Source organism: Mesoplodon bidens (genome assembly GCF_964165515.1).
Source record: "Mesoplodon bidens genome assembly, chromosome: 16".
NCBI classification, from domain to species: domain Eukaryota; kingdom Metazoa; phylum Chordata; class Mammalia; order Artiodactyla; family Ziphiidae; genus Mesoplodon; species Mesoplodon bidens.
Genome location: NC_138173.1, coordinates 45,590,843 through 45,617,936, shown reverse-complemented (window position 1 = coordinate 45,617,936; position 27,094 = coordinate 45,590,843). Strand labels below are relative to the sequence as shown.

General features: G+C 45.5%; 1 protein-coding gene across 2 annotated transcripts; it reads left to right on the top strand.

The window, feature by feature from the left end:
• The first annotated feature begins 17,955 nt into the window (after positions 1 to 17,955).
• Positions 17,956 to 24,421, top strand: KLF10 (KLF transcription factor 10). Of its 2 annotated transcripts, none has more exons than XM_081258078.1 (4): positions 17,956 to 18,135; positions 21,311 to 21,544; positions 21,649 to 22,561; positions 22,850 to 24,421. In XM_081258078.1, the coding sequence occupies exons 1-4, from the start codon at positions 18,100 to 18,102 to the stop codon at positions 23,107 to 23,109; spliced, it is 1,443 nt and encodes a 480-aa protein (XP_081114204.1). In that variant the 5' UTR covers positions 17,956 to 18,099; the 3' UTR covers positions 23,110 to 24,421. The 2 variants fall into 2 exon arrangements, with proteins under 2 accessions (XP_081114204.1, XP_081114205.1); XM_081258079.1 differs by lacking the exon at positions 17,956 to 18,135 and adding an exon at positions 20,075 to 20,191.
• The last annotated feature ends 2,673 nt before the right edge of the window (positions 24,422 to 27,094 follow it).

The following is a 27,094-nucleotide window of genomic DNA, read 5'->3' as shown; positions in this document are numbered from 1 at the left end:
GTTTTGCTTTTATCTGTTTTTCACCCCAGGTGAAGAAATTTGAATTAAAAACTCAGTTTTTTAAGCACTTCACCATTAATCCATGTAAGGTTCTCTTATTTTACTTTTACTTTTTACCTCCAAGCCCCCTAATTATATTCCTTTTGCCCCCATAGTACCTACTCTCATGTTTAATGTATCTTTTTTTTTTTTTTTTTTGCGGTACGCGGGCCTCTCACTGTTGCGGCCCCTCCCGTTGCGGAGCACAGGCTCCGGACGTGCAGGCTCTGCAGCCATGGCTCACGGGCCCAGCCACTCCGCAGCATGTGGGCTCCTCCCGGACTGGGGCACGAACCTGTGTCCCCTGCATCGGCAGGCGGACTCTCAACCACTGCTCCACCAGGGAAGCCCTTAATATATCTTTAGACGTGCATGCATACCTTCTTCAAAAGGCATATTACTTTTATGTGAATGTGTCTTTACAGAAATGATAATGTGCTATAAATCCTGTTCTGTTTCCTGTGTTTTCCCCTCAACACTAGGTTTCTAAGATCCATCAGTGTTGCCATGTACATCTGGTTGACATTTCTTAACTACTATTTAGTTTTTAAGTGTACATCTGCCAGATTTTCTAATAATCCCTTTCTCTAATGATAAGCACCTAGGCCGTCTCCAACATCCAGCTACCCCAAGAAATCCCATGATGAATATCCTTATGGACCCGTGGGGGAATTTCCTTGGAGTATATATTCCAGATTTTTTCCACAGGTCATAGGGCATGTGCATGCTTAATCTCAACAGCTGCCAGATTGCTCTTCTGAGTGATGGTACCAGTTGACACTTCCTCCAACAGTGCCCTAGTGTTCCGTCTTCCACATTCTCAGCTGCACCATTATCACCCTTCTGATATTGGTCATTCTTAGGCATTCTAAGACAGAAGCTTAGAGTAGATACAATAGGTCATAGGGAGCTATCTAAAGCTCTTCACCTGTGAGTACCACGAGAAAGGGGATGCTTTAGAAGCATTGTGCAGGGATGAATGATCTGACTTGCAAAACCAAAAGATGCAACATGTATTCCCTGGGAAGTTTGGGAGATGTTTAGCATTACAAGTGCAAAACGTTTTCTACATATACTTCTTTCTTTGCACAAATATCCCATTCGGTGTTTTTTCCCACTCCCATGATTGGTTAGTTTGTGCTGATCTGGCCTGAAACATGATTTGACTTGGTCGCGGCCATTGTTCACCATGGCTGGTAGTGGAAGGCAGGGAGGGGAGGTGGGGCTGCAAGACCAGAGTATCTTGCTGAGCAGAAGCCTGGCCTCATTTGATGAGCTGTGCCTCCCTCCCTATCTTCAGCTGTCATCCTCCTTGTGTGAGAGAATTAGATGGAATATTAAAGTGACACTAAGTGATACCAAGGAACATTTGTAGAGTACTTGCTACTCAAAGTGTGGTCCTCAGACCAACAGCTTAGGTATCACCTGGGATGCTGCTTGTTAGAAATGCAGAATCTTGGTGCCCACCCCAGACCTGCAGAATCAGAATCTGCCTTTAGCAAGGTCGCCAAGGGATTCTATGCACATTAGAGTTTAACAAACAGTGCTTCAGTCTTTGCCAAACATTTTTTACATAGATTGTCATATTTCCACTCTTCCCAACACGCTGATTTCCTTGGGTATCAGTTATTTAACTCCCATGTTACAGGTGAGAAAACTGAGGCTGGGCCGGTTAAAGTGACTATTTCCAGAATACCCAGAAGAGCCAGTGCAGCCAGATTTTCAGACTCTGCAACTGCCTCTCAAGGTCATGCTTTACTTACATCCCCTTCTCCCCATGCCCCATGTTTCTTCATTCCAAAAGAAAGACACCCAGGAAGAGCTCATTTCAGAGCCAAACAAAAATGGATTGGTGGTGAGGCTGCCCAGTCTGGTGGTCCTCTGGGATGCAAATTGCATTCACTGCTATTCAGACTCAGTCCTCCTGCTTCACTGCAACTTAGTTAAGAGGGGCAGTCAGATCTTCACCGAGTGTGAGGTGGGTGGAGGTACTAGTGGGTCCCTCCCTTGATTGAAGAGTACCAGGGTCCATTTTTCCTTCTTAAAAGCAGGTTAAGCAGGGGTGCTTAATCTGGGGTCCCGCAGGCCCCCAAGACATTTGTAAATAGAGTTCAGGTGTCTTCAACCTTAACATTTTCTTAAACATAACTATGTATAGAAAACAAACCACAGTGGCATCAGCAGGACCTGTGACTTTGTCACTAACAGAAATCACAGATATTTCTATACCGAGTTGCAACTATTGCACATTTCAAAATCATGTTTATGTTCATCACAACTTCAATATTACTTCAGTTATTAGACCCACACTAGATCTTGTTTCTGAATGTGTTCATGAACGTGCACTATATTGCTAAATTACAATTTTTTAAATATTTTGATAACTATATCAGTATAATGGTTTCCTTTGTAATCTGACAAATTGCATTTTATGAGCTTCAAAACATTATTCTGAGAAGGAGCTCATAGGCTTCATTAAACTGTAAAAGGACCATGTCAGATTCTTGAAGCTTTATCACATCTTCCAGTCTGTTTTTGGACAGTTAGGTCACCCCTATATTTGTTTTATGTCTGTTATCGGTAGCAACATAGCACTTAAAACCAAAAGGGCTTATGTGCTTGTCTTCAGGGGTGAAATGAAGGATTTTCTGAGAAGACTGCACACCACTGCAGTCAGGCTTAGTGGGATTGGAGGTTGAAGAACCCCAAGGGAGAACATTTATGACCCTTGCTCTTCTTCTAGAAGATCTTCTCAACATTCAGAAGATTTCAATTAAAATTGCTGGTGCCACATGCTGGACAGAGACCATTAACCATAGCTTTCTCTATTATATACCCTGCTGCAGGTGTGTGTTATAATCTCGATTATAATCCACAAAGGAGCTGGAAGATGTTCGGCCTTTGAAAAGGAACATCCTTCCTTTTTATTTTTTATTTTTTGCATCTTTATTGGAGTATAATTGTTGTACAATGGTGCGTTAGTTTCTGCTTAAAACAAAGTGAATCAGTTATACATATACATATATCCCCATATCTCTTACCTCTTGTGTCTGCCTCACACCCTCCCTATCCCACCCCTCTAGGTGGTCACAAAGCACCGAGCTGATCTCCCTGTGCTATGCGGCTGCTTCCCACTAGCTATCTATTTTACGTTTGGTAGTGTATATATGTCCATGCCACTCTCTCACTTCGTCCCAGCTTACCCTTCCCCCTCCCCGTGTCTTCAAGTCCATTTTCTACGTCTGCGTCTTTATTCCTGTCCTACCCCTAGGTTCTTCAGAACCATTTATTTTTTTATTTTTTTAAACATCTTTATTGAAGTATAATTGCTTTACAATGGTGTGTTAGTTTCTGCTTTATAACAAAGTCAATCAGTTATACATATACATCTGTTCCCATATCTCTTCCCTCTTTCGTCTCCCTCCCTCCCACCCTCCCTATCTCACCCCTCTAGGTGGTCACAAAGCACCAAGCTGATCTCCCTGTGCTATGCGGCTGCTTCCCACTAGCTATCTGTTTTACGTTTGGTAGTGTATATATGTCCGTGCCACTCTCTCACGTTGTCACAGCTTACCCTTCCCCCTCCCCATATCCTCAAGTACATTCTCTAGTAGGTCTGTGTCTTTATTCCCGTCTTACCCCTAGGTTCTTCATGATCTTTTTTTTTTTTTTTGGATTCCATATATATGTGTTAGTGTACGGTACTTGTTTTTCTCTTTCTGACTTACTTCACTCTGTATGACAGACTCTAGGTCCATCCACCTCACTACAAATAACTCAATTCCGTTTCTTTTTATGGCTGAGTAATATTCCATTGTATATATGTGCCACATCTTCTTTATCCATTCATCTGTCAATGGACATTTAGGTTGCTTCCATGTCCTGGCTATTGTAAATAGAGCTTCAATGAACATTGTGGTATATGACTCTTTTTGAATTACGGTTTTCTCAGGTTATATGCCCAGTAGTGGGATTGCTGGGTCGTATGGTAGTTCTATTTGTGGTTTTTTAAGGAACCTGCATACTGTTCTCCATAGTATCAATTTACATTCCCACCAACAGTACAAGAGGCTTCCCTTTTCTCCACACCCTCTCCAGCACTTATTTATTATTCTTTTTAATTTCTAATATTTATTTGTTTGTTTGTTTGTTTTTGGCAGTGTTGAGCTTTCATTGCTGTGCACAGGCTTTCTCCAGTTGTGGCGAGCAGGGGCTACTCTTCTTTGTGGTGTGCGGACTTCTCATTGCAGTGGCTTCTCTTGTTGCAGAGCACAGGCTCTGGGCATGTGGGCTTCAGTAGTTGTGGAGCATGGTCTCAGTAGTTGTGGCTCATGGGCTCTAGAGCTCAGGCTCAGTAGTTGTGGCGTATGGGCTTAGTTGCTCCACGGCATGTGGGATCTTCCCAGACTAGGACTTGAACCCGTGTCCCCTTCATTGGCAGGTGGTTTCTTAGCCAAGTGTGCCACCAGGGAAGCCCTCCAGCATTTATTGTTTGAAGAATTTTTGTGTGTGTGTGTGGTACACGGGCCTCTCACCGCCGTGGCCTCTCCCACCGTGGAGCAACAGGCTCCGGACGTGCAGGCTCAGTGCCCATGGCTCACGGGCCCAGCCGCTCCGCGGCACGTGGGATCCTCCCGGACCGGGGCACGAACCCGTATCCCCCGCATCGGCAGGCGGACTCTCAACAACTGCGCCACCAGGGAAGCCCTGTTTGAAGAATTTTTGATGATGGCCATTCTGACTGGTGTGAGGTGATACCTCTCTGAGGTTTTGATTTGCATTTCTCTAATGATTAGTGATGTTGAGCATTCTTTCATGTGTTTGTTGGCAATCTATATATCTTCTTTGGAGAAATGTCTATTTAGGTCTTCTGCCCATTTTTGGATTGGGTTGTTTGTTTTTTTGTTAATGAGCTGCATGAGCTGCTTGTAAATTTTGGAGATTAATCCTTTGTCAGTTGCCTCATTTGCAAATATTTTCTCCCATTCTGAGGGTTGTCTTTTGGTCCTGTTTATGGTTTCCTTTGCTGTGCAAAAGCTTTTAAGATTCATTAGGTCCCACTTGTTTATTTTTGTTTTTGTTTCCATTTCTCTAGGAGGTGGGTCAAAAAGGATCTTGCTGTGATTTATGTCATAGTGCTCTGCTATGTTTTCCTCTAAGAGTTTTATAGTGTCCAGTCTTACATTTAGGTCTCTAATCCATTTTGAGTTTATTTTTGTGTATGGTGTTAGGGAGTGTTCTAATTTCATTCTTTTACATGTAGCTGTTCAGTTTTCCCAGCACCACTTATTGAAAAGGCTGTCTTTTCTCCATTGTATATTCTTGCCTCCTTTGTCAAAAATAAGGTGACCATATGTGCGTGGGTTTATCTCTGGGCTTTCTATCCTATTCCATTGATCTATATTTCTGTTTTTGCGCCAGTACCATACTGTTGTGGTTTTTTTAACATCTTTATTGGAGTATAATTGCTTACAATGGTGTGTTAGTTTCTGCTTTATAACAAAGTGAATCAGTTATACATATACACATGTTCCCATATCTCTTCCCTCTTGAGTCTCCCTCCCTCCCACCCTCCTATCCACCCCTCTAGGTGGTCACAGAGCACCGAGCTGATCTCTCTGTGCTATGCGGCTGCTTCCCACTAGCTATCTATTTCTATGTTTGGTAGTTTATATATGTCCATGCCACTCTCTCACTTTGTCACAGCCTACCCTTCCCCCTCCCCACATCCTCAAGTCCATTCTCTAGTAGGTCTGTGTTTTTATTCCTGTCTTACCCCTAAGTTCTTCATGACCTTTTTTTTTTTCCTTAGATTCCATATATATCTGTTAGCATACGGTATTTGTTTTTCTCTTTCTGACTTACTTCATTCTGTATGACAGACTCCAGGTCCATCCACCTCACTACAAATAACTCAATTTCGTTTCTTTTTATGGCTGAGTAATATTTCATTGTATATATGTGTCACATCTTCTTTATCCATTCATCCGATGGTGGACACTTAGGTTGCTTCCATCTCCGGGCTATTGTAAATAGGGCTGCTATGAACATTTTGGTACATGACTCTTTTTGAATTATGGTTTTTTCAGGGTATATGCCCAGTAGTGGGATTGCTGGGTCGTATGGTAGTTCTATTTGTAGTTTTTTAAGGAACCTCCATACTGTTCTCCATAGTGGCTGTATCAATTTACATTCCCACCAGCAGTGCAAGAGTGTTCCCTTTTCTCCACACCCTCTCCAGCATTTATTGTTTCTAGATTTTTTGATGATGGCCATTCTGACCAGTGTGAGATGATATCTCATTGTAGTTTTGATTTGCATTTCTCTAATGATTAATGATGTTGAGCATTCTTTCATGTGTTGTTGGCAATCTGTATATCTTCTTTGGAGAAATGTCTGTTTAGGTCTTCTGCCCATTTTTGGATTGGGTTGTTTGTTTTTTTGTTATTGAGCTGCATGAGCTGCTTGTAAATTTTGGAGATTAATCCTTTGTCAGTTGCCTCATTTGCAAATATTTTCTCCCATTCTGAGGGTTGTCTTTTGATCTAGTTTATGGTTTCCTTTGCTGTGCAAAAGCTTTGAAGTTTCATTAGGTCACATTTGTTTATTTTTGTTTTTATTTCCATTTCTCTAGGAGGTGGGTCAAAAAGGATCTTGCTGTGATTTATGTCATAGAGTGTTCTGCCTATGTTTTCCTCTAAGAGTTTGATAGTTTGTGGCCTTATATTTAGGTCTTTAATCCATTTTGAGCTTATTTTTGTGTATGGTGTTAGGGTGTGTTCTAATCTCATACTTTTACATGTACCTGTCCCGTTTTCCCAGCACCACTTATTGAAGAGGCTGTTTTTTCCCCACTATATATTCTTGCCTCCTTTATCAAAGATAAGGTGACCATATGTGCGTGGGTTTACCTCTGGGCTTTCTATCCTGTTCCATTGATCTATATTTCTGTTTTTGTGCCCGTACCCTACTGTCTTGATTACTGTAGCTTTGTAGTATAGTCTGAGGTCAGGGAGCCTGATTCCTCCAGCTCCGTTTTTCTTTCTCAAGATTGCTTTGGCTATTCGGGGTTTTTTGTGTTTCCATACAAACTGTGAAATTTTTTTTTTTTTTTTTTTTTTTTGCTGTACGCGGGCCTCTCACTGCTGTGGCCTCTCCCGTTGCGGAGCACAGGCTCCGGACACACAGGCTCCGCGGCCATGGCTCGCGGGCCCAGCCGCTGCGCGGCATGTGGGATCTTCCGGGATAGGGGCACGAACCCGTGTCCCCTGCATCGGCAGGCGGACTCTCAACCACTGCGCCACCAGGGAAGCCCCAAACTGTGAAATTTTTTGTTCTACTTCTGTGAAAAATGCCATTGGTAGTTTGATAGGGATTGCACTGAATCTGTAGATTGCTTTGGGTAGTAGAGTCATTTTCACAATGTTGATTCTTCCAATCCAAGAACATGATATATCTCTCCATCTGTTTGTATCATCTTTGATTTTTTTAATCAGTGTCTTATAGTTTTCTGCATACAGGTCTTTTGTCTCCTTAGGTAGGTTTATTCCTAGGTATTTTATTCTTCTTGTTGCAGTGGTAAATGGGAGTGTTTTCTTGATTTCACTTTCAGATTTTTCATCATTAGTGTACAGGAATGCCAGAGATTTCTGTGCATTAATTTTGTATCCTGCTACTTTACCAAATTCATTGATTAGCTCTAGTAGTTTTCTGGTAAAGTCTTTAGGTTTCTCTATGTATAGTATCATGTCATCTGCAAACAGTGACAGCTTTACTTCTTCTTTTCCAATTTGGATTCCTTTTATTTCTTTTTCTTCTGATTGCTGTGGCTAAAACGTCCAAAACTATGTTGAATAATAGCGGTGAGAGTGGGCAACCTTGTATTGTTCCTGATCTTAGTGGAAATGGTTTCAGTTTTTCACCATTGAGAACGATGTTGGCTGTGGGTTTGTCATATATGGCCTTTATTATGTTGAAGTAAGTTACCTCTATGCCTACTTTCTTGGGGGGTGGTTATCATGAATGGTTGTTGAATTTTGTTGAAAGATCTTTCTGCATCTATTGAGATGACCATATGGCTTTTATCCTTCAGTCTGTTAATATGGTGTATCACATTGATTGATTTGCATATATTGAAGAATCTTTGCATTCCTGGGATAAACCCCACTTGATCATGGTGTATGATCCTTTTAATGTGCTGTTGGATTCTGTTTGCTAGTATTTTGTTGAGGATTTTTGCATCTATGTTCATCAGTGATATTGGCCTGTAGTCTTCTGTCTTTGTGACATCTTTGTCTGGTTTTGGTATCAGGGTGATGGTGGCCTCGTAGAATGAGTTTGGGAGTGTTCCTCCCTCTGCTATATTTTGGAAGAGTTTGAGAAGGATAGGTGTTAGCTCTTCTCTAAATATTTGATAGAATTCGCCTGTGAAGCCATCTGGTCCTGGGCTTTTGTTTGTTGGAAGATTTTTAATCACAGTTCAGTTTCAGTGCTTGTGATTGGTCTGTTTATATTTTCTATTTCTTCCTGGTTCACTCTCAGAAAGCTGTGCTTTTCTAAGAAATTGTCCATTTCTTCCAGGTTGTCCATTTTATTGGCATATAGTTGCTTGTAGTAATCTCTCAATATCCTTTGTATTTCTTCAGTGTCTGTTGTTACTTCTCCTTTTTCATTTCTAATTCTATTGATTTGAGTCTTCCCCCTTTTTTTCTTGATGAGTCTGGGTAATAGTTTACCAATTTTGTTTATCTTCTCAAAGAACCAGCTTTTAGTTTTATTGTTCTTTGCTATTGTTTCCTTCATTTTTTCATTTATTTCTGTTCTTTATGATTTCTTCCCTGCTGCTAACTTTGGAGGGTTTTTGTTCTTCTTTCTCTAATTGATTTAGGTGTAAGGTTAGGTTGTTTATTTGAGTTGTTTCTTATTTCTTGAGGTGGGATTGTATTGCTATAAACTTCCCTCTTAGAACTGCTCTTGCTGCATCCCATAGCTTTTGGATCGTCCTGTTTTCACTGTCTTATTTCTAGGTATTTTTTGATTTCCTCTTTGATTTCTTCAGTCATCTCTTGTTTATTAGGTATTGTTTAGCCTCCATGTGTTTGTATTTCTTACAGATTTTTTTCCTGTAATTGGTATCTAGTCGCATAGTGTTGTGGTCAGAAAAGATACTTGATACAATTTCAATTTTCTTAAATTTACCAAGGCTTGATTTGTGACCCAAGATATGATCTATCCTGGAGAATGTTCCAGGAGCACTTGAGAAGAAAGTGTATTCTGTTGTTTTTGGATGGAATGTCCTATAAATATCAATTAAGTCCATCTTGTTTAATGTATCATTTAAAGCTTGTGTTTCCTTATTTATTTTCATTTTGGATGATCTGTCCATTGGTGAAAGTGGGGTGTTAAAGTCCCCTATACTATGGTTGTGTTACTGTCGATTTCCCCTCTTATGGCAGTTAGCATTTGCCTTATGTATTTAGGTGCTCCTATGTTGGGTGCATAAATATTTACAATTGTTATATCTTCTTCTCGGATTGATCCCTTGATCATTATGTAGTGTCCTTCTTTGTCTCTTGTAACAGTCTTTGTTTTAAAGTCTCTTTTCTCTGATATGAAGATTGCTACTCCAGCTTTCTTCAGATTTCCACTTGCATAGAATATCTTTTTCCATCCCCTCACTTTCAGTCTATATGTGTCCCTAGGTCTGAAGTGGGTCTATTGTGGACAGCATATATATGAGTCTTGTTTTTGTATCCATTCAGCCAGTCTATGTCTTTTGGTTGAAGCATTTAATCTATTTACATTTAAGGTGGTTATCAATATGTATGTTCCTATTACCATTTTCTTAATTGTTTTGGGTTCGTTATTGTAGGTCTTTTCCTTCTCTTGTGTTTCCTGCCTAGAGAAGTTCCTTTAGCATTTGTTGTAAAGCTGGTTTGGTGGTGCTGAATTTTCATAGCTTTTGCTTGTCCATAAAGGTTTTAATTTCTCCATCGAATCTGAATGAGATCCTTGCTGGGTAGAGTAATCTTGTTTGTAGGTTTTTCCCTTTCATCACTTTAAATATGTCCTGCCACTCCCTTCTGGCTTGTAGAGTTTCTGCTGAAAGATCAGCTGTTAACCATATGGGGATTCCCTTGTATGTTATTTGTTGTTTTTCCCTTGCTGCTTTTAATATTTTTTCTTTGTATTTGATTTTTGATAGTTTGATTAATATGTGTCTTGGTGTGTTTCTCCTTGGATTTATTCTGTATGGGACTCTCTGTGTTTCCTGGACTTGACTGACCATTTCCTTTCCCATATTAGGGAAGTTTTCAACTATAATCTCTTCAAATATTTTCTCAGTCCCTTTCTTTTTCTCTTCTTCTTCTGGGACCCCTATAATTTGAGAGTTGATGTGTTTAATGTTGTCCCAGAGGTCTCTGAGACTGTCCTCAATTCTTTTCATTCTTTTTTCTTTATTCTGCTCTGCAGTAGTTATTTCCACTATTTTATCTTCCAGGTCACTTATCCATTCTTCTGCCTCAGTTCTTCTGCTATTGATTACTTCTAGAGAATTTTTAATTCCATTTATTGTGTTGTTCATCACTGTTTGCTCTTTATTTCTTCTAGGTCCTTGTTAAACGCTTCTTGTATTTTCTCCACTCTATTTCCAAGATTTTGGATTATCTTTACTATCATTACTGTGAATTCTTTTTCACGTAGCCTTCCTATTTCCTCTTCATTTGTTTGGTCTGGTAGGTTTTTACCTTGCTCCTTCATCTGCTGTGTGTTTCTATGTCTTCTCATTTTCCTTAACTTACTGTGTTTGGGGTCTCCTTTTTGCAGGCTGCAGGTTCATAGTTCCTGTTGTTTTTGGTGTCTGCCCCCAGTGGCTAAGGTTGGTTCAGTGGGTTGTGTAGGCTTCCTGGTGGAGGGGACTGGTGCCTGTGTTCTGGAGGATGAGGCTGGATCTTGTCTTTCTGGTGGGCAGGTCCACGTCCGGTGGTGTGTTTTGGGGTGTCTGTGACCTTATTATGATTTTAGGCAGCCTCTCTGCTAATGGGTGGGGTTGTGTTCCTGTCTTGCTAGTTGTTTGGCATAGGGTGTCCAGCACTGTAGCCTGCTGGTCGTTGAGTGGAGCTGGGTCTTAGCGTTGAGATGGAGATCTCTGGGAGAGCTTTCGCCATTTGATATCACGTGGAGCCGGGAGGTCTCTGGTGGACCAGTGTCCAGCACTTGGCTCTCCCACCTCAGAGGCACAGGCCTGACACCCGGCAGGAGCACCAAGATCCTGTCAGCCATACGGCTCCTGTGGGTTGTCAGTGAGCCAGGAGACGCTGGTCATCTGAGTGCATCCAATCCGGAAACCAGACTTTTTTCTTCCTTTGTGCTTAGTCTAGTTTCACTTGCTCGTAGGGTACCACATGTGGAGGTACTGCACCGGGCACTTCAGATGAGCGTTTCTAGTGCAAAACGACTGTGCCAGTGCCTCAGCTTAGACGCTGCAATGACTCTGTGAAGGAACATCCCTCCTTTCATACCCATGATACTAGGCAAGATTTCCAGGATTCTGAAGTCTCAATAGGAAAAAGGTAGTAACTAAGACTCTCCAGAGAAAATGGAAACTCATACTTTTAAATAGGCTGTAAGAACTCTATAATTATTGATGTGCAGAGTGGTAGATTAAGTTAATAAACAAAAAAGCAGGTTACAAAGTAGCATATCTTATTATAGGGCGGGGTGGGGTAGTGAGAAGGCAGGGCAGAGAAAAAGAGTCTGAAAAATGTATATCAAAATGTTAATAGTGGTTAATTCTGGGTAGCAGGATTACAGGAGATTTTCATCCTTCTATTCCTTTTTGTATTTTTTTATGATCAGCATATATTATTTTGTTTAAAAAAAAAAACCCCAAGGCAATAAGGCTGTTTTCATTTTGTAAGGATCAGAATGTTAAACAACTGTATTTTACTGCTAGTTGGAACCTTGCAGTACCACTTAACCACTTAACTAGCTTCACACTTCCTGGGGAGATGAAAAGCGGAATGGAGAGTGGAAAAATTGAATTCTTTACCAAAAAAATCCTAAAGTGTTATAATAAGCCATGGACTTTATATAATGGGTCAAATTAAGTCCCCCACATTCCTAGTGAACCAGGCAGCAACTGATGCAGAGCAGGCGCTGGATCAAGGTGAACTCCCTTCCTTCCTATTACACGGTTATTTCCATTTCCGAGCCTCAGTAGAGTGCTGGGGGGTGGGAGCGGGAGTGGGGCTGCTGGGGGTAGGGTTCTTCCAGATCTACATACTTCCCCCTTCTCCAAGTTAAAAAAAAATTTATTTCTTGCTCCAATTTTTCTTCCTTTTCTAATTCATTAGTTTTTTTAGTTCTCCTTCCTGGAACCTTCTTCCAGCCATTTTAGATTCTTTAAAAAAAAAAAAAAGTATTCTTATAAAATGAGTATTTTGAAAATGGTGGCTGTCTCTCCAGAGCTGAAACAAACACACAGCCACTATTTCAGTTATCCCTTGCGGCATATCAAACCACACCAAAACCTAGGGACATCCCTGCAGACAGAAGTGGGGGTAAGGGGCTACTGGGTGGAGAGGAGGCAGGAAATGCTGCCTGGGTTACTCTTCCATTTATTGTTCATGATTCTGTGGGTCAGAAATTCAAGTAGAGCTTATCTCTTCTCCAGGCTGTGTCAGCTAGGCCTGCTTGACTGGGGCCGGAGGACATCCGGTGGCCCTGCTCAGGCATCTGGAGTCTTGTTCCTGGCTGGTGGTTGGGATGCCTTGGTCTCCACGTGGCCATTCTCCCTTCAAATGTTCTCTCTTTATTCAGTAAGTTAGCCTAGCCTAAGCTCCTCTGCCTAGTGGCTGATTTCCAAGAGGGTAAAAATAGGAAATTCAAACGCTTCTTAAAACCTAGGCATGAAGTCCCATAGCACCACCCAGGTTCCTACTGGTCAAAGGCAGCCCAGAATCAAGGGTTGGGGGAATTAAACTTCACCTTTTTTTTTTTTTTTTTTGGTACGCGGGCCTCTCACTGCTGCGGCCTCTCCCGTTGCGGAGCACAGGCTCCGGATGCGCAGGCTCAGCGGCCATGGCTCACAGGCCCAGCCGCTCCGCGGCACGTGGGATCTTCCCGGACCGGGGCACGAACCCATGTCCCCTGCATCGGCAGGCGGACTCTCAACCACTGCGCCACCAGGGAAGCCCAAACTTCACCTCTTGATGCAGGAATGGCAAAGTCACATTGGAAAAGATTATGCAGAATGGGAGGAGTTTTGTGACCATCTTTAGAAACAATCTACTCAACATATCAATATTTTTTTAAAAGTTTTAAAAAAATTTTAAAGAGCTTAAGAACTATGGTAACTAGTATAATGAAAGTAACAAATGATATTCACCAATCAGAGGGGTAATTATTTTTTCTAATTTGTTTGACCCTTTCAATTTCTGAATCATCCCGTTTGCCTTTCATCTCCACTTTATGTCACATTAGGCCAAGAAATCCTAAGTGCCGCATGTATGAAAGAAGTCCTCACTGTGTCACTCTTTGCCAGTATTTCACCATGTGGCTGTTTCCTCTTAGTCTCCGTTCTGTGCTTGTAGTTCACCAGAAGACCACCTTCAGTTCTCTTACCTCTCATTCCTTACTCTTCCTAGAGGAAGGATTTCATTCACCCCCTGGTTTCCAATGCCACCTACACCCTGATGACAACAAGTTTTAATCTCCAGCCCAGATCCTTCTCTTCTGGGCTCCAGACCTGAAATTCTAGCTGCCTCCTAGACATCTCTATTTGGATGTCCCACAGGTAACCTCACCTTTATATGTCCTAAATCAAATTTGGCATTTTCTTCCCTAACTTACTACCTCCCTACAGTCCCTTCCTTGGGCAATAGTGTCCTGTTTTTGTCCTGTTTCATCCAGTGAATCAAGCCAAGACCTCAACAGTCCTCCTCCACACCTCCCTCTTCCTCACGCGCACATCCAATCAATTACCAAACCCTCCTGGTTCTTGGTGTCTCGATTCCAGCTTTTCCATGCCTGCCACCATTTCCATAGTTTAAGCTACCATCATTTTTGTTGCCTACATTGCTATGAAACCTTCTCACTGGTGTTAGGCCCCAGCCTCTCTGGTCCATTATCAAACTGGGCCAGAATTAATTTTCTATACTATCGTTGCTAAAACCTGTCAGTAGGTCCCCCCTGTCCCCAAGATAAAAGTCCCACATCTACATTTCTTAGCAGGGCACACAAAGGCCCTTTATGTTTGGGGCTGCTTCCCTTAATACCCTAAGTGCCTCATCCTAACTCTCAAATTTGTGATCCAGACTATTCAGAGCATCCTGAATCCCCACCACTCTCTCTACTCTTCACCTCCACCTCTCCTCTCCTCCAGCTTAGAAGTCAACCAGAGGAACCTTCCCTTACCCCTTCCTTCCTCGCCTACCTGGGACACTGTGCATACTCTTTTCTTAGCATTTACCACACTACAGTAATGGCTGGCTCACTTATTTACTTCTCGCACTGTACTGGAAGCTCCTGAAACACAAGAGCTGTGTCTTTTTTTATGGCTGTTCCTGTGTTCAGGTGGGGCAATGAATGAACGAATGAATGGTGATAATATCCACTGGCTGTAAGGAGCAAAGAGAAGATGGCTGGTGGGTACAGTGTGTTTTAATATCCATATAACTGAACTGAGGGATCTTTACATGTCACCCCCCGCCCCCCACTTCCCCTTCCTTCACTGTTCTGATTGAAGGAGAAACCAGCACCATTAGCAGGAGGGGGTCAGCACTTAATCGAAGTAATGCTTACTATTGCCTAGGACTTTCTTTTACTCATGTTTAAGATGACAGTTTTCCATGCCTGGCCCTGTAATGATGCAAGCTAAGGGAAAGGCTTAGAAAGATCCATACTTCTGCCTAGGCACTTGTCCACATTCTGTCTATAACCTCAGTGAATCTTCACAGACAACCTACAATTTTATTTCCTCCATTAAAGAGTCTTGACTGCCTAAAATGTCTGCACTGGACCACAAAGATGATTATGACATGGCTACCATCTTGAAGGAGCTTTTATTTATACATATAGTCTACTTGTCTTTGCCTTGCCGTCCAGGCCTTTTGAGAGCAGGGACCTGGCCTTGTTCATTGCTGTTGTCCCAGTGCCTACAACACATAGTAGGTGCTCAACAAATGTTTGTTGAATGGAGTGGATAAACGAGCAACACAATGTTTCTTGAATGAGGATGTAACCATAGGCAAGGGTATATCTGGGTGGGAGATGAGGTTTATCTCCTAGGCAACAGGAGCAAAGGATCATTTCTTAAGTAGGGATTGGATCATGACTTTCAAAAAACCCACTCTGGTTTCAGTGTGGAGAGTTTGCCACTGGGGTGCCAGCTGGGCTGGGGTGGGGGTGGGTGAGGAGAGTGTAAATTGTTTAACCCAAGCAAGAATTGATGACAGACTGACCTAGAGTGACAGTTGGGTACAAATGGAAAGTGAGGGAAGAGAGACATTTCTGAGGCAAAACTGCTCAGACCTGGGGACCAACTGGATCCAGGGCTCTGGGGGAGATGGTGAAGGCTGGATGGGAGACGAGAAACCCATACGGGAAGAAGTAAAAACAAGGACTTTAGTTTTGGTTACTTTGAGTCTGAGATGCCTGGGTAACATCTTTCTCTGAATCTCTAGGAATTGTGCCACCACCACACTGTTCCTCCTACCCCTTTTCTCTTTTCTTTCCTGTTTTGAATCACTCCCACAAGCCATAAATGCTCCCTGCTTCTCGGCGTGCTGGGGCACCATGCCAGCAGGGCCCACATTCAGTTCAGACCTGGAGGGCCAACTGTGGCCTCTGAGGATGGCAGCTCCCTGACAGGAAGGAAGGCTGGCTTGCCGGCTGGGCACAGACAGGAGCTTGCTTTGCTGCAGCAGGTGCCCAGGACCAGCTGCTCCAGTACCCTCAGGCTCACATCAACAGGATGGGACAGCCCAGGCGGAAGGAAGCCTGCAGGGAGGGACACCGATGCAGACAGAAGCCGGGGCAGGGGATGGAGGGGAGACAGGAAGAGCTGCCTGAGCTGTTGAGCCGGCGCCCAGCCAGCAGATTCGGGAGAGGCAGTGACAGGGGGTCACTGAGTCCTCTTTCCCTCTGTCGGTGGGTGTCTCTGGCCCTGGTTGATTGTATTATTATTATTACTACTACTGTTGTTGGCCAGCCTGGGCCTATTTCTCAAATAGTTAATTGCCTTTCTTTCTTTCCGTTCTTTCTCTTTCTTTCTTTCCTTTGTTTCTTTCTTGTTTTTTTCTTCTTTTGGCTGTGCCGCACAGCTTTTGGGGTCTTAGTTCCCCAAGGAGGGGTTGAACCCTGGCCATGGCAGTGAAAGCGCCCAGTCCTAACCACTGGACCTTCAGGGAATTCCCTAATTCCTTGTCTATACTCATTTTGTGATTATTGGGAAAGAAAGGACACTTCCATTAGCCTTTCAGTTACACAGAGCGGTGAGAAAGCTCGAGGGAGGGGCAGTGGTTTCTGCCCCGTGTTCAGCCTGTCCACAGGAGATAAAATCTCCAGTTTGCTTTAAGCCGCGTTATCACCACCCTCCTTTCCAACAACAGCAGCTGCGAACGGGCACCAAATGGCCAAAAGGGGGCCAATAGGGAGCCATAGTAGACCCATAGGCTCGCAGTCCGGAGGCCGCAGACCGCCTCTGAGCGGGGTCGGAGGTCGGGGTTTCGGCGGGAGGGCTGGTGCTTTCGCGGGCCCGGGGGCGGGGCGTTCCATGTCGGGCGTGGTGGGCATTCCCACTGCTACCCACTCACAGGCGGGCCCCGGCTGGCGCCTGGTGACCCCGGGAGACCCCGCCCCGCCCCGCCCCGCCCCATCCCCACCAGCAGTTTCCTGGCAGGGCGTTTCCGGAGGCCCTGGCCCGGTGTGGAGGCGTGGGGCGGGGGGGGGGGGTAGGGTCTGCCTTTGAGACAGCTTGTGGAGTGCACTTTAAACTTCATACCGAGCTCAAAACTCGATTCTGCAGCCGAGCGTCGGCTCCCGGGAAAGATAAAAACTCTGGTCTACGGCCCCCCATCATTCCATTGGTCTAGTTCTCGGGGCTTCCTGCAGTCCCCACACCATTCTCTCCACAGCCTGGGAGGAAGGATGGGCGGGGCGGACGGGGGCGGGCAATGCTGCCGGCGGTGCAGCTGAGGAGGGCGAGCCAGCTCCCGCGGGCCGGGCGTGGGCGGGGGGCGCAGGAGCAGGTGTCCGCTCAATGACAGGATACCCTTCCCTCTCCGCCCCTCCCTCGTGCTACCCACGGCTCAGCGAGGCAAAACCCAGCATATGCTTCAGAAATGCAGCTCAGTCGGTCACCGGGCTCCGCTTTCTCGCCAGACGCGCAAGAGATCGGCGCTTCCAAATGCAAATCTCTTGGCTCCGGACCCTTGGCTTGCAGCCGCCTCTTCCCCCGCTTGGCTACCCCGCGTCCCGCCTACCCCGCTGCGGCCCGAGATGGGACCTCGCGCCGAGGGGACTGGGCGGAGCGGGCATCCCACCCCACCTCCCACGTGGGGCTGGCCCTCCGCAGTGCCTGGGCGCGCCGCCGCTGCCGCCCCTCCGGTCTAGGTCCTCCGCGCCGCCCCCCCCAGGCCAGGGAAGGGGACCGCAGGCTGGGGGTGGGTGAGGGGTAGGGGTGGTGTCACTGAGTCAGGTGGCGGCGGGAGTTCCCTCGGGCTGGGCCGAGGGAACACGCTGCCGGAGATTGTGTACACGCTCCACTGACACAAGCTTCACGCTGCCGGGCAGCCGCTGATCACGCGTGGCCCCGCGAGCCCATTGGCCGGAGCCTCACACACCTTTGTCGCTGATTGGCCGGCGGAAGGCTCCGCCCCCACCCCCGCCCACGGCGTGGGGCAGGCGGAGCGGCTACCTGAATGGGGAGGGGGCAGACGGCGCGGAGCGCGGCGGTGGCGGGAGCGGCGTCGAGTGTCTCCGGTCGCCCGTCTGTGGCCAGGCAGCCAAGCAGCCTAGCAGCCAGTCAGCTCGCCGCCGGCGGCCAGGCAGCCAACCATGCTCAACTTCGGCGCTTCTCTCCAGCAGGCTGCAGTAAGTGACCTGAGGATGCCCCTGCCCTACTCTGCCTCGCTGAGTCTGAGGGGCCCCCGGGGGCGCGAACCCTGAGCCCCTGACATCAGCCTCGCCTGAGGACTGAGGCTGCAGCGGAGTCGTGGGAGAGGAAGGGGCTTCCCGCCTGCAGACTGGGCATTAGTGAGGGCGTGTGCGTCGCGGAGGGGCTCAGGAGAATCAGGATGGTATCTAGAGACGAACGGAGAGAGGGTCTTGCTCAAGGTGTAATGAGGGGAAGGGGCAGCTCCGCTGGGAGACTTGAAGCAGGTGAGGGGGAGGATGACTGGAGGGGCGGGAAGAGTGAGGAGGGGGCTGCTGCCCTGTCAGTGAGAATAGGAGGTGTGGAAGGAGGAGGGGGACAAGGGGCCACCCTGCACCTGGCGCCGGGGAGAGATGCCTCCGTCTGGATAAGGAATGCGACCCAGGGTGGGAGGGGGCTGCCCAGGAGCTTTTGAGGGGCGGGGTGTCCGCTGGAGAGGAGAGGGGGCTCCCCATCTCGGGGCTCTGAAAGGAGGGTTGCAGGACGGGGCTGCTCAGCAGATAGCGGGGGCTGGGGGAGGGGCGCCCGGCGTGGGTGCGGGGAATGGCACGTGGGCCCGGGACCGCCGAGGGGGACCGGGGAGTTGCCCCCCCAATACGGCTGGAGGAGACTCCCCATCTCGGGAGCGGGCAGGTGGCCGCCTTCTGAGGACGCCTTGGAGGGGGGAGGGAGCCGCCTCGGCGACAGGAGATGGGAGGGTGGGAAGCGGGACCCAGCAGCGGGGCGGGGAAGGTGGGCGGGGGGAACCGGGCTGCGAGACGCGGGGGCAGCGTGTCGGGGCGGGAGCCGCAGGCCGTGGAGCCGAGCGTCTGGAGCAGGGCCTGTTGGGGCTGCACGTCTGGGAACTCGTGGAGACGCGCGGCTGACGGGGGCCGGTGCTGCCGGAAACCGCGGGGAGGGACGCGCGTCTTCGGGGACAGTCAGGGTGGTCTGAGATCCCGCGGGAGGCGTGGGCGGGAAGCGCCGAGGGCTCGGCCGGGTCCCCGGGGGCTGCAGCCGGAGGAGGGCGGGGGCCGGGTTTCCGCGGGGACCCGGCTCCTCCTCCGGCAGCTGAGGCGGAGGCCGGGGGTGGGCCGGGAGCGGATGCGCCCGGGGAGCTTCTCGTCCCTGAGTGACCCAGCCCCGGCCTCCGCCAGGGGCGGGAGGGAGGCCCGGCCCCGCTGTCGGTTCCTAAGGGAACGGCGGCTCGCACGGAGCTGGAAGGGGCGGGCGCTCCTGGAGCCCGGCGCCCGCGGCTCCGCCCCTCCCCGCGGGCTCGGGCGCGCACTGCCGGGCGGTTGGCGGCGGCGCCCGCGGCCCCTCCCCCGGGCCGTCGCGAGGGCGGGGGCCCGCAGGCTCAGGAAGTAGGTGAAAGGTGACGGCGCGGCAATTCCCAGTTCAGGTTTCCTGCGCCGCCCGGAGCAGCCGCTGATCACGCTTTGTTCACATGCCTCGCCCCCTCCTTCTCCTCCTCCGCGCCCCCGCCCTTCGCGGCCCAGCCAATCCCAGCCTGGGCCGCCCGGCCTGCTGGCCAATGGCGGGGGCAGGGACGCGGGGACGTGCGAGCGGCGAGGAATGTTCCCAGTGACTCACCCGCGAGCCTCATTGAGGCTAGGGCGGCCCCATCCGTCTGTCCCAGCCAGCGAGGATCTCCCCCGCCGTCCGCCCCCGCCCCTCGTCTGCCTTCCCCTCCCGCGCCTCCGCCCGCGCTTCCCTTTCCTGCCTCTCTCGCGGCCCACTCCCTTTCCTCCCCTCCCGACTTCTCCCTGCCCTTCCCAGCTCACACTCTCCTTCCCTGCTGCCTGCCTTTTCTCTTTTTTCCTTTGCATTGGCGTCTTGAGGCTTTTACACAACATGCGCTGTCCGTTGCAGCTTACATAAAGGGTCCGCGATTATGCAATTGCATTGTTAGCGATGTTTCAGGAGCGATGGCTTCTTAAGGCTTCAGCACGAAGGGTTTATGCGTTTTTTTCAAGTGTTGAGATTAATACCTTGCCACGTAAAGACTATTTTTCGGTATTTTTACACAATCTCTACTTTGACCAAAGAATGGGATCACATTGGTGGAAAATTGGGAGAGATGGAGGGCAGTAACTTCTAGTGCAGTTTAAGGAACTTTAATATGAAGCATTAAACACCTGATAGAAGGAGTTGGTCAAATAAATACAAAGTATGTGCTGTTATTTTTATCAAGGAGCAGTTCCTTAAAAACATTAAAATAAGATTCTATTTTGACTATTGAAGATTCCTTACAATCAGTTTTGGCAAATTTGAGTCAAATATTAAATTTTCTGATTATCTCTTTTTTGTGCTATTGCATTAGCTGGTCACAGTTATGCATAGCAAACCATTGTGTTAAGTATAAGATCCAGTGAATGAGAACACAAACGAGAAGTTGAAATTACTCTTTCCAAAGGTCACACCCAAATCAACAGACCACAGCTCTGTCCACTATACTTTGCCTTTTTAAAAGAAAGTTTTGGCCCTTTGTTTTTTTCTAGTAGGAACTCATACCTGAAAAGATCTCATACCATACCTGTAGTATTTCTTTTAATGATTTTTTAAAAAACATTTGTTTATTTATTTGGCTGCCCTGGGTCTTAGTTGCTGCACGCAGGATCTTTAGTTGAGGCATGCATGTGGGATCTAGTTCCCTGACCAGAGATCAAACCGTGCCCCCGGCATTGGGAGCCCGTCGCCTTAGCCACTGGACCACCAGGTCCCCATACCTGTAGTATTGAAAAAAGATGACTTTTTTGCAGAGCCTTCCCTCAGTTATTTTGTGTGACTCCTGTTGCAGTTGACTACTTTGGAAAGAATATAAAATCTTTTTTTCTTCTAAGCCAAGCAGTTCTTTTTTGGGTTACAAGTGCATTGATACCTTTGGTCTTGGCCCTCATAATGGTAATAACTTTCTCTTTACTTTGCAAGGGTATCAGTGTTCAGGCCTAAGTGTGAGAGGAAGAATGAGGAAGACTTTTATCACTGTTACCATCAGAGTAGGGATGAGAAAAATTATTTCAAGTTTTATTTTGAAAAATTGTGCAGATTGTAAAAAGAAAAAAAATTGCACATTGCTCTGCGTGTCATGTGGATGACAATATGCTTATAGCATTTAATCTTTTGTGTTTATAGGAGGAAAGAATGGAAATGATTTCTGAAAGATCAAAAGAGAGTGTGTATTCCTGGAACAAGACTGCAGAGAAAAGTGACTTTGAAGCCGTAGAAGCACTTATGTCAATGAGCTGCAGTTGGAAGTCTGATTTTAAGAAATACATTGAAAGCAGACCCGTTACTCCAGTGTCTGATATGTCAGAGGAAGAGAATCTGCTTCCTGGTACACCTGATTTTCATACAGTCCCAGCATTTGTAAGTATTGTTGCTTTAAAGATGAGTGTAAATGAGAATTTCTTATAATTTATATAATGAACTCTACTGTTCTTCACGCTGTTGCCTGTATTTCTCTGCTCTAGTGTTTGACTCCACCTTACAGTCCCTCTGACTTTGAACCCTCTCAAGTGTCAAATCTGATGGCACCAGCGCCATCTACTGGACACTTCAAATCATTGTCAGATACTGCCAAGCCTCACGTTGCTGCTGCACCTTTCAAAGAGGAGAAGAGCCCAGTACCTGCCCCCAAACTCCCCAAGGCTCAGGCAACAAGTGTGATTCGTCATACAGCTGATGCCCAGCTGTGTAACCACCGATCTTGCCCAGTGAAAGCAGCCAGCATCCTTAACTATCAGGACAATTCTTTTCGAAGAAGAACCCACCTAAATGCTGAGGCTGCAAGAAAAAACATACCTTGTGCAGCTGTGTCACCAAACAGATCCAAACGTGAGAGAGACACAGTAGCAGGTGTTGAAGAGAAAGCAAGTGCTGCACTTTATGACTTTTCTGTGCCTTCCTCAGAGACAGTAATCTGTAGATCTCAGCCGGTCCCCGTGTCCCCACAACAAAAGTCGGTCTTAGTCTCTCCACCTGCAGTATCAACAGGGGGAGTGCCACCTATGCCCGTCATCTGCCAGATGGTTCCCCTCCCTGCAAACAACCCAGTTGTGACAACAGTCGTCCCCAGCACTCCACCCAGTCAGCCGCCAGCCGTCTGCCCACCTGTTGTATTCATGGGCACTCAGGTGCCCAAAGGCGCCGTCATGTTTGTTGTACCCCAGCCCGTTGTTCAGAACCCAAAGCCTCCAGTGGTGAGCCCAAATGGCACCAGACTCTCTCCCATTGCCCCTGCTCCAGGGTTTTCTCCTTCAGCAGCAAAAGTCACTCCTCAGATTGACTCATCAAGGATAAGAAGTCACATCTGTAGCCATCCAGGATGTGGCAAGACGTACTTTAAAAGTTCTCATCTGAAGGCCCACATGAGAACGCATACAGGTACCAACCATTTCTTATTTAAGTCTTAGAAATTTGGATGAAAGTTTTTTGGCAATGATCACAAATGTAAACCAGGCATGTTAAGAAAGAACTTGCCTTATTAGCCAATTCAGTGGATGGTATTTACCAGTGCAAGTTCTTCTAAAAGATTTCATCAAGGTGTTTTTGTTTTAATTTCTCAAATGATGATTCTTTAAATATCTAATAAAGTGTCTTAAATATTTAATATGTAACTTACAGCGACTTAATAAATGCATAATAATAATAATATGACTTTTTTTGTTTCAGGAGAAAAACCTTTTAGCTGTAGCTGGAAAGGTTGTGAAAGGAGGTTTGCCCGTTCAGATGAACTGTCCAGACACCGACGAACCCACACAGGTGAGAAGAAATTCGCCTGTCCCATGTGTGACCGGCGGTTCATGAGGAGCGACCATTTGACCAAACATGCCCGGCGCCATCTGTCAGCCAAGAAGCTACCAAACTGGCAGATGGAAGTGAGCAAGTTAAATGACATTACCCTACCTCCAACCCCTGCTCCCACACAGTGACAGACGGCTGGCGAAGAATCAGACTAACTTTGGTCACAGCCAGAAGCCAGTGGTGATATAAAAATGCTTCCACTGCAAGTCTGTGGCCCTCCAGTGCGGGCTGCAAGCAGAAGCCCCACGGCCTGGGGAGAAGGCCCAGCCTGGGTTAGATGGTAAGAAGTGCTACGGCCTCAGGCAGCTCAAAGAGTGGCAGGACTCATTTCTTACCACGTAAGAGAGATGAGAAAGTTTTTATTCCTTTCAGTATCTTTTGAAGGTTTCAGGTGAGGTCAGCCCAACCACAGGTAGCACAGATTTTGAATTTGTGTGCACAATTTATTACTTTACTTTCACCATTTATACTTGAGACCAACTTTTCAATGTGATTCTTCAAAAGCACTGGTTTCAAGAGTGTAGAGACTGGAAGTAAACATTACGGTACAGAGATGGAGATGTAAAATTGATTTGTATTATCGCGAATATTATTATCCTTTCCTAGAGTTATCTTGTTTACTATTCTTAGTCTTTCCATTCAACTTCGTGGACGTAGTTGTTAAATATATCTAGAACTAGCATTTTTACACTAGTTGCTGATGTTTGGAATTGAGCAACTGTATATTGCTGAAGAGGTCCCAAAGAATTGGAATCCTCATTAATTTAATTGCTTTGAAGTGTAGCTTCAGGGTTTTTTTTTTTGCGTTTTTGTTTTAAAAGTTTAACAAATGACTATAACTAGGCATTTTATTATGCTTTGAACCTTAGTTGGCTGCAGTTCCCTGTGTAGATTTGAAAATTGTATACCAATGTGTTTTCCGTAGACTCTAAAATACACTGCACTTTGTTTTGAAAAAAAATTGAAGACGAAAACATATTGTAAAGAAGGGATATTAAGGATTTTAGATAACTCCTTCAAAAAGATGGCTTAGGTCATCAGTAAAGTACCCTTATGTTATGAGGATATAACATGTGCTTTATTGAATTAGAAAGTGAGTGAACATTATTCACAAGTGGACAAATGTCCTGTTAATTTATAGGAGTTTTTTTTGAGGGGGGGGAATGTGGAAGTAGATAGGTAGAAAAATAATTAGGACATTCACTTTTGTTAACAGTGTTTCTGTTATATTCTGTTTTGTATAGTGGATGATATATACTGTGGTGAAACAAAAGTCAGTTGTTTAAAATATATAGTGAAAAATGTCATTATGTCTTTCCATTTAACATTTTTCTCTATATTGGGTGTAGATTCCTGCCATCAAAACTTTGGACCCTTGGAAAACAAAAAATAATTTTCTTTTAATAAAAAAAATCCTTGTGATTTACAATTTGCACAATATTTCTTTTGTTGTACTTTATATCTTGTTTACAATAAAGAATTTCCTTTGGTATATATATAATTGGTTGATTGTATTTGTTGAAAACCATTCTCACTCTGACCTTGACATTGATCACTGTGGTGCTCTCCAAAGACTTACGGTCTGAATTTCTCGAAGGGCCTCATTCAAATTTAGAACTGTAGGAGTATATCTTTAACATGAGTAATCAATTTAGAGAGTATGCAAAGCAAGGCCAGGGAATTCCCTGGTGGTCCAGTGGTTAGGACTTGGCACTCTCATTCAGGGGCCCAGGTTCGATCCCTGGTCCAAGAACTAATATCCTGCAAGCCATGTGGCACAGCCAAAAAAAATAATAATAAAATAAAATCTAAAACACACACACACAAAGCAAGGCCAGATATCTACCTTTTTAAAACATTTTTGTATGTTTTGATGACGTAGAGTTAAAATATAGTTCTGGCTCTCAGCAAAACCTTAAGTAGCACTGAGTTAAAGGGAACACCACATGAGTAATTACAGTAATGACTGCTGTGAAATGAAAAGAAGCCTGACCTATTAAAGAGTAAAATACTTCTAGAAGTTAGGTTAACTCAGACCATTAAGTGATACTGTAAATGCAATAAACATACTAGTACTTAAGCTGCCTGAAAGCTAATCCACCTCTGAAGAGAAATACTTGCTAGTCACTCGCCAGTAGAACTAGGAGCTGTAAATGCTACTTAGTGTATGGCATATAATTTTGGAGATTAGTATTTTAATTTGCTCTGAGATAACCTTGTCATGAGAGAACATCTTCCACGGTGTCCAGCTGTTGAGTGCCATGGTAAAGGGCGGTGCGCTCACTTGGCACCAGCTATAGGACAGGCATCCTGAGCCATCCATGTACCTGCTGATCCTTTTCTTGGAAACGTACACCACCTAAGCACAGCACACATGCTGGAGGGGACCTTGCCATTCTGTAGTTTCTGTGTTGGGACCTGGACCATCCTAACCCCTAGAGTTCCTCATGGTGGCAGGTCTTCAGAAGTGGGAATAAAGGAAGGTGGCTGAAGTAATCTCTGCCTGTTCCAAAGCCCAGTCCCTTGTCATGACAAAGCCAGTGAAACTGTGCCACCCATTGCTGTGTTCTTCCCAGTCCTAGTTGACACCTGACACTTTTTCTTAGAAATCTTGTAAATCATTTGAATAGAGTATTATATATGAGTTGAATGTTGATGCAGGCTCTGATCTTGATGCAAAAGTTGTCCCCCAAACAAGTACATTTGTAGCATGTTATGATAATGTGGTTTTAGTGTAGTTTTAGCATGTCAGTTTTGGTTGTTTCTTGTCTGATTTATATATTAAGTTGAACTATATGAAATTGCTGATACTCAGCTCTCTTAACAGTTAATTCTTTTTCGATAATTGTAGACTTAGAGAAAGTTGCAAAAATAGTTGCCATATACCCTTCATCTAGCTTCCCCTTTTGATAACATCTTCCATAGCCAAAGAACATTTAAGAAAATGAAGAAATTAACTCAGTACAATATTACTAGCTAAAGTACAGACCTTACTTGGGTTTCACTGGTTTTTCTACTGTCTTCTTGCTATTACGGGACCTAATCCAGGGTCTCAAATTGCATTTAGTTGTCAATCTCCGCAGTCTCCTCCAATCTGTGGTTATGCCTCAGTCTTCTCTCATCTCTTTGGAAGAGTACTTGTCAGTTATTTCTGCCCCTCAGTTTGGGTTTGTCTGATGTTTTTTCATGATTAGATTGAGGTTATGCATTAACTGGGAAGATACCACAGAGTGATAATGTCCTCAGTGCATGATATCAAGGAATATGGGATGTCATTCTGTATTATGGGAGATGTTAACTTTCGTCACATGGCTAAGGTGGTGATATCTGCTGGAATTTTCCACTGTAAATTGACTATTTCTTGCTTTATTAAATATTTGGATGGAGATACTTTAAGACTACACAAATAACCTATTTCAACTTTTTCCCACTCATTTAATATCCTTAAGTGGATCTTGCCTGAGGCAGTTATTACTGTGATATGCTAATGGTGATTTCCTATTTCCTCCATTATTTATTCATTTGAATTTTCTATAAGAAAGAGTTGTTACTTCTCCCCCATTTATTTATTTATTCCGTTTTTTATGTCAGTATGGACTCATGGACATTTATGTCATTATTTGGGTTATAATACAATACTATTCTTATTTCGTGACTCAACTATTCCAACTTTAGCCCTTATTAGCTCCTTCAATATTCAACCTTTTTTTTTTTTTTTGCGGTATGCAGACCTCTCACTGTCGTGGCCTCTCCCTTTGCGGAGCACAGGCTCCGGACGCGCAGGCTCGGCGGCCATGGCTCACGGGCCCAGCCGCCCCGCGGCATGTGGGATCTTCCCGGACCGGGGCACGAACCCGTGTCCCCTGCATCAGCAGGCGGACTCTCAACCACTGCGCCACCAGGGAAGCCCTCAACCATTTTTGATTGACAAAGATGGAAATTTCATACAGTTCAACCTATCATTTCTCACTGGAATGAGAGCTGTTTGGTATTAGTAATCAGACTTTTAAAACGTTGTCTCTACCTGCATTGCTACTACCCTGTCTAATCCACCCTCTCCCGCTTGGCCAACTGCAGCAGCCCCTGTAACTGGTCTCTCTGCCTCGGGTCTTG

Excerpts from the sequence above, each read along its gene's own strand:
- KLF10 (XM_081258079.1), top strand. The coding sequence starts at position 20,090 with ATGTTTCAGGAGCGATGGCTTCTTAAGGCTTCAGCACGAAGGGTTTAT. Across the intron at positions 20,192-21,310 it reads CACGTAAAGACTATTTTTCG|GAGGAAAGAATGGAAATGAT; the intron begins GTATTTTTACAC and ends TTGTGTTTATAG. Across the intron at positions 21,545-21,648 it reads TTCATACAGTCCCAGCATTT|TGTTTGACTCCACCTTACAG; the intron begins GTAAGTATTGTT and ends TCTCTGCTCTAG.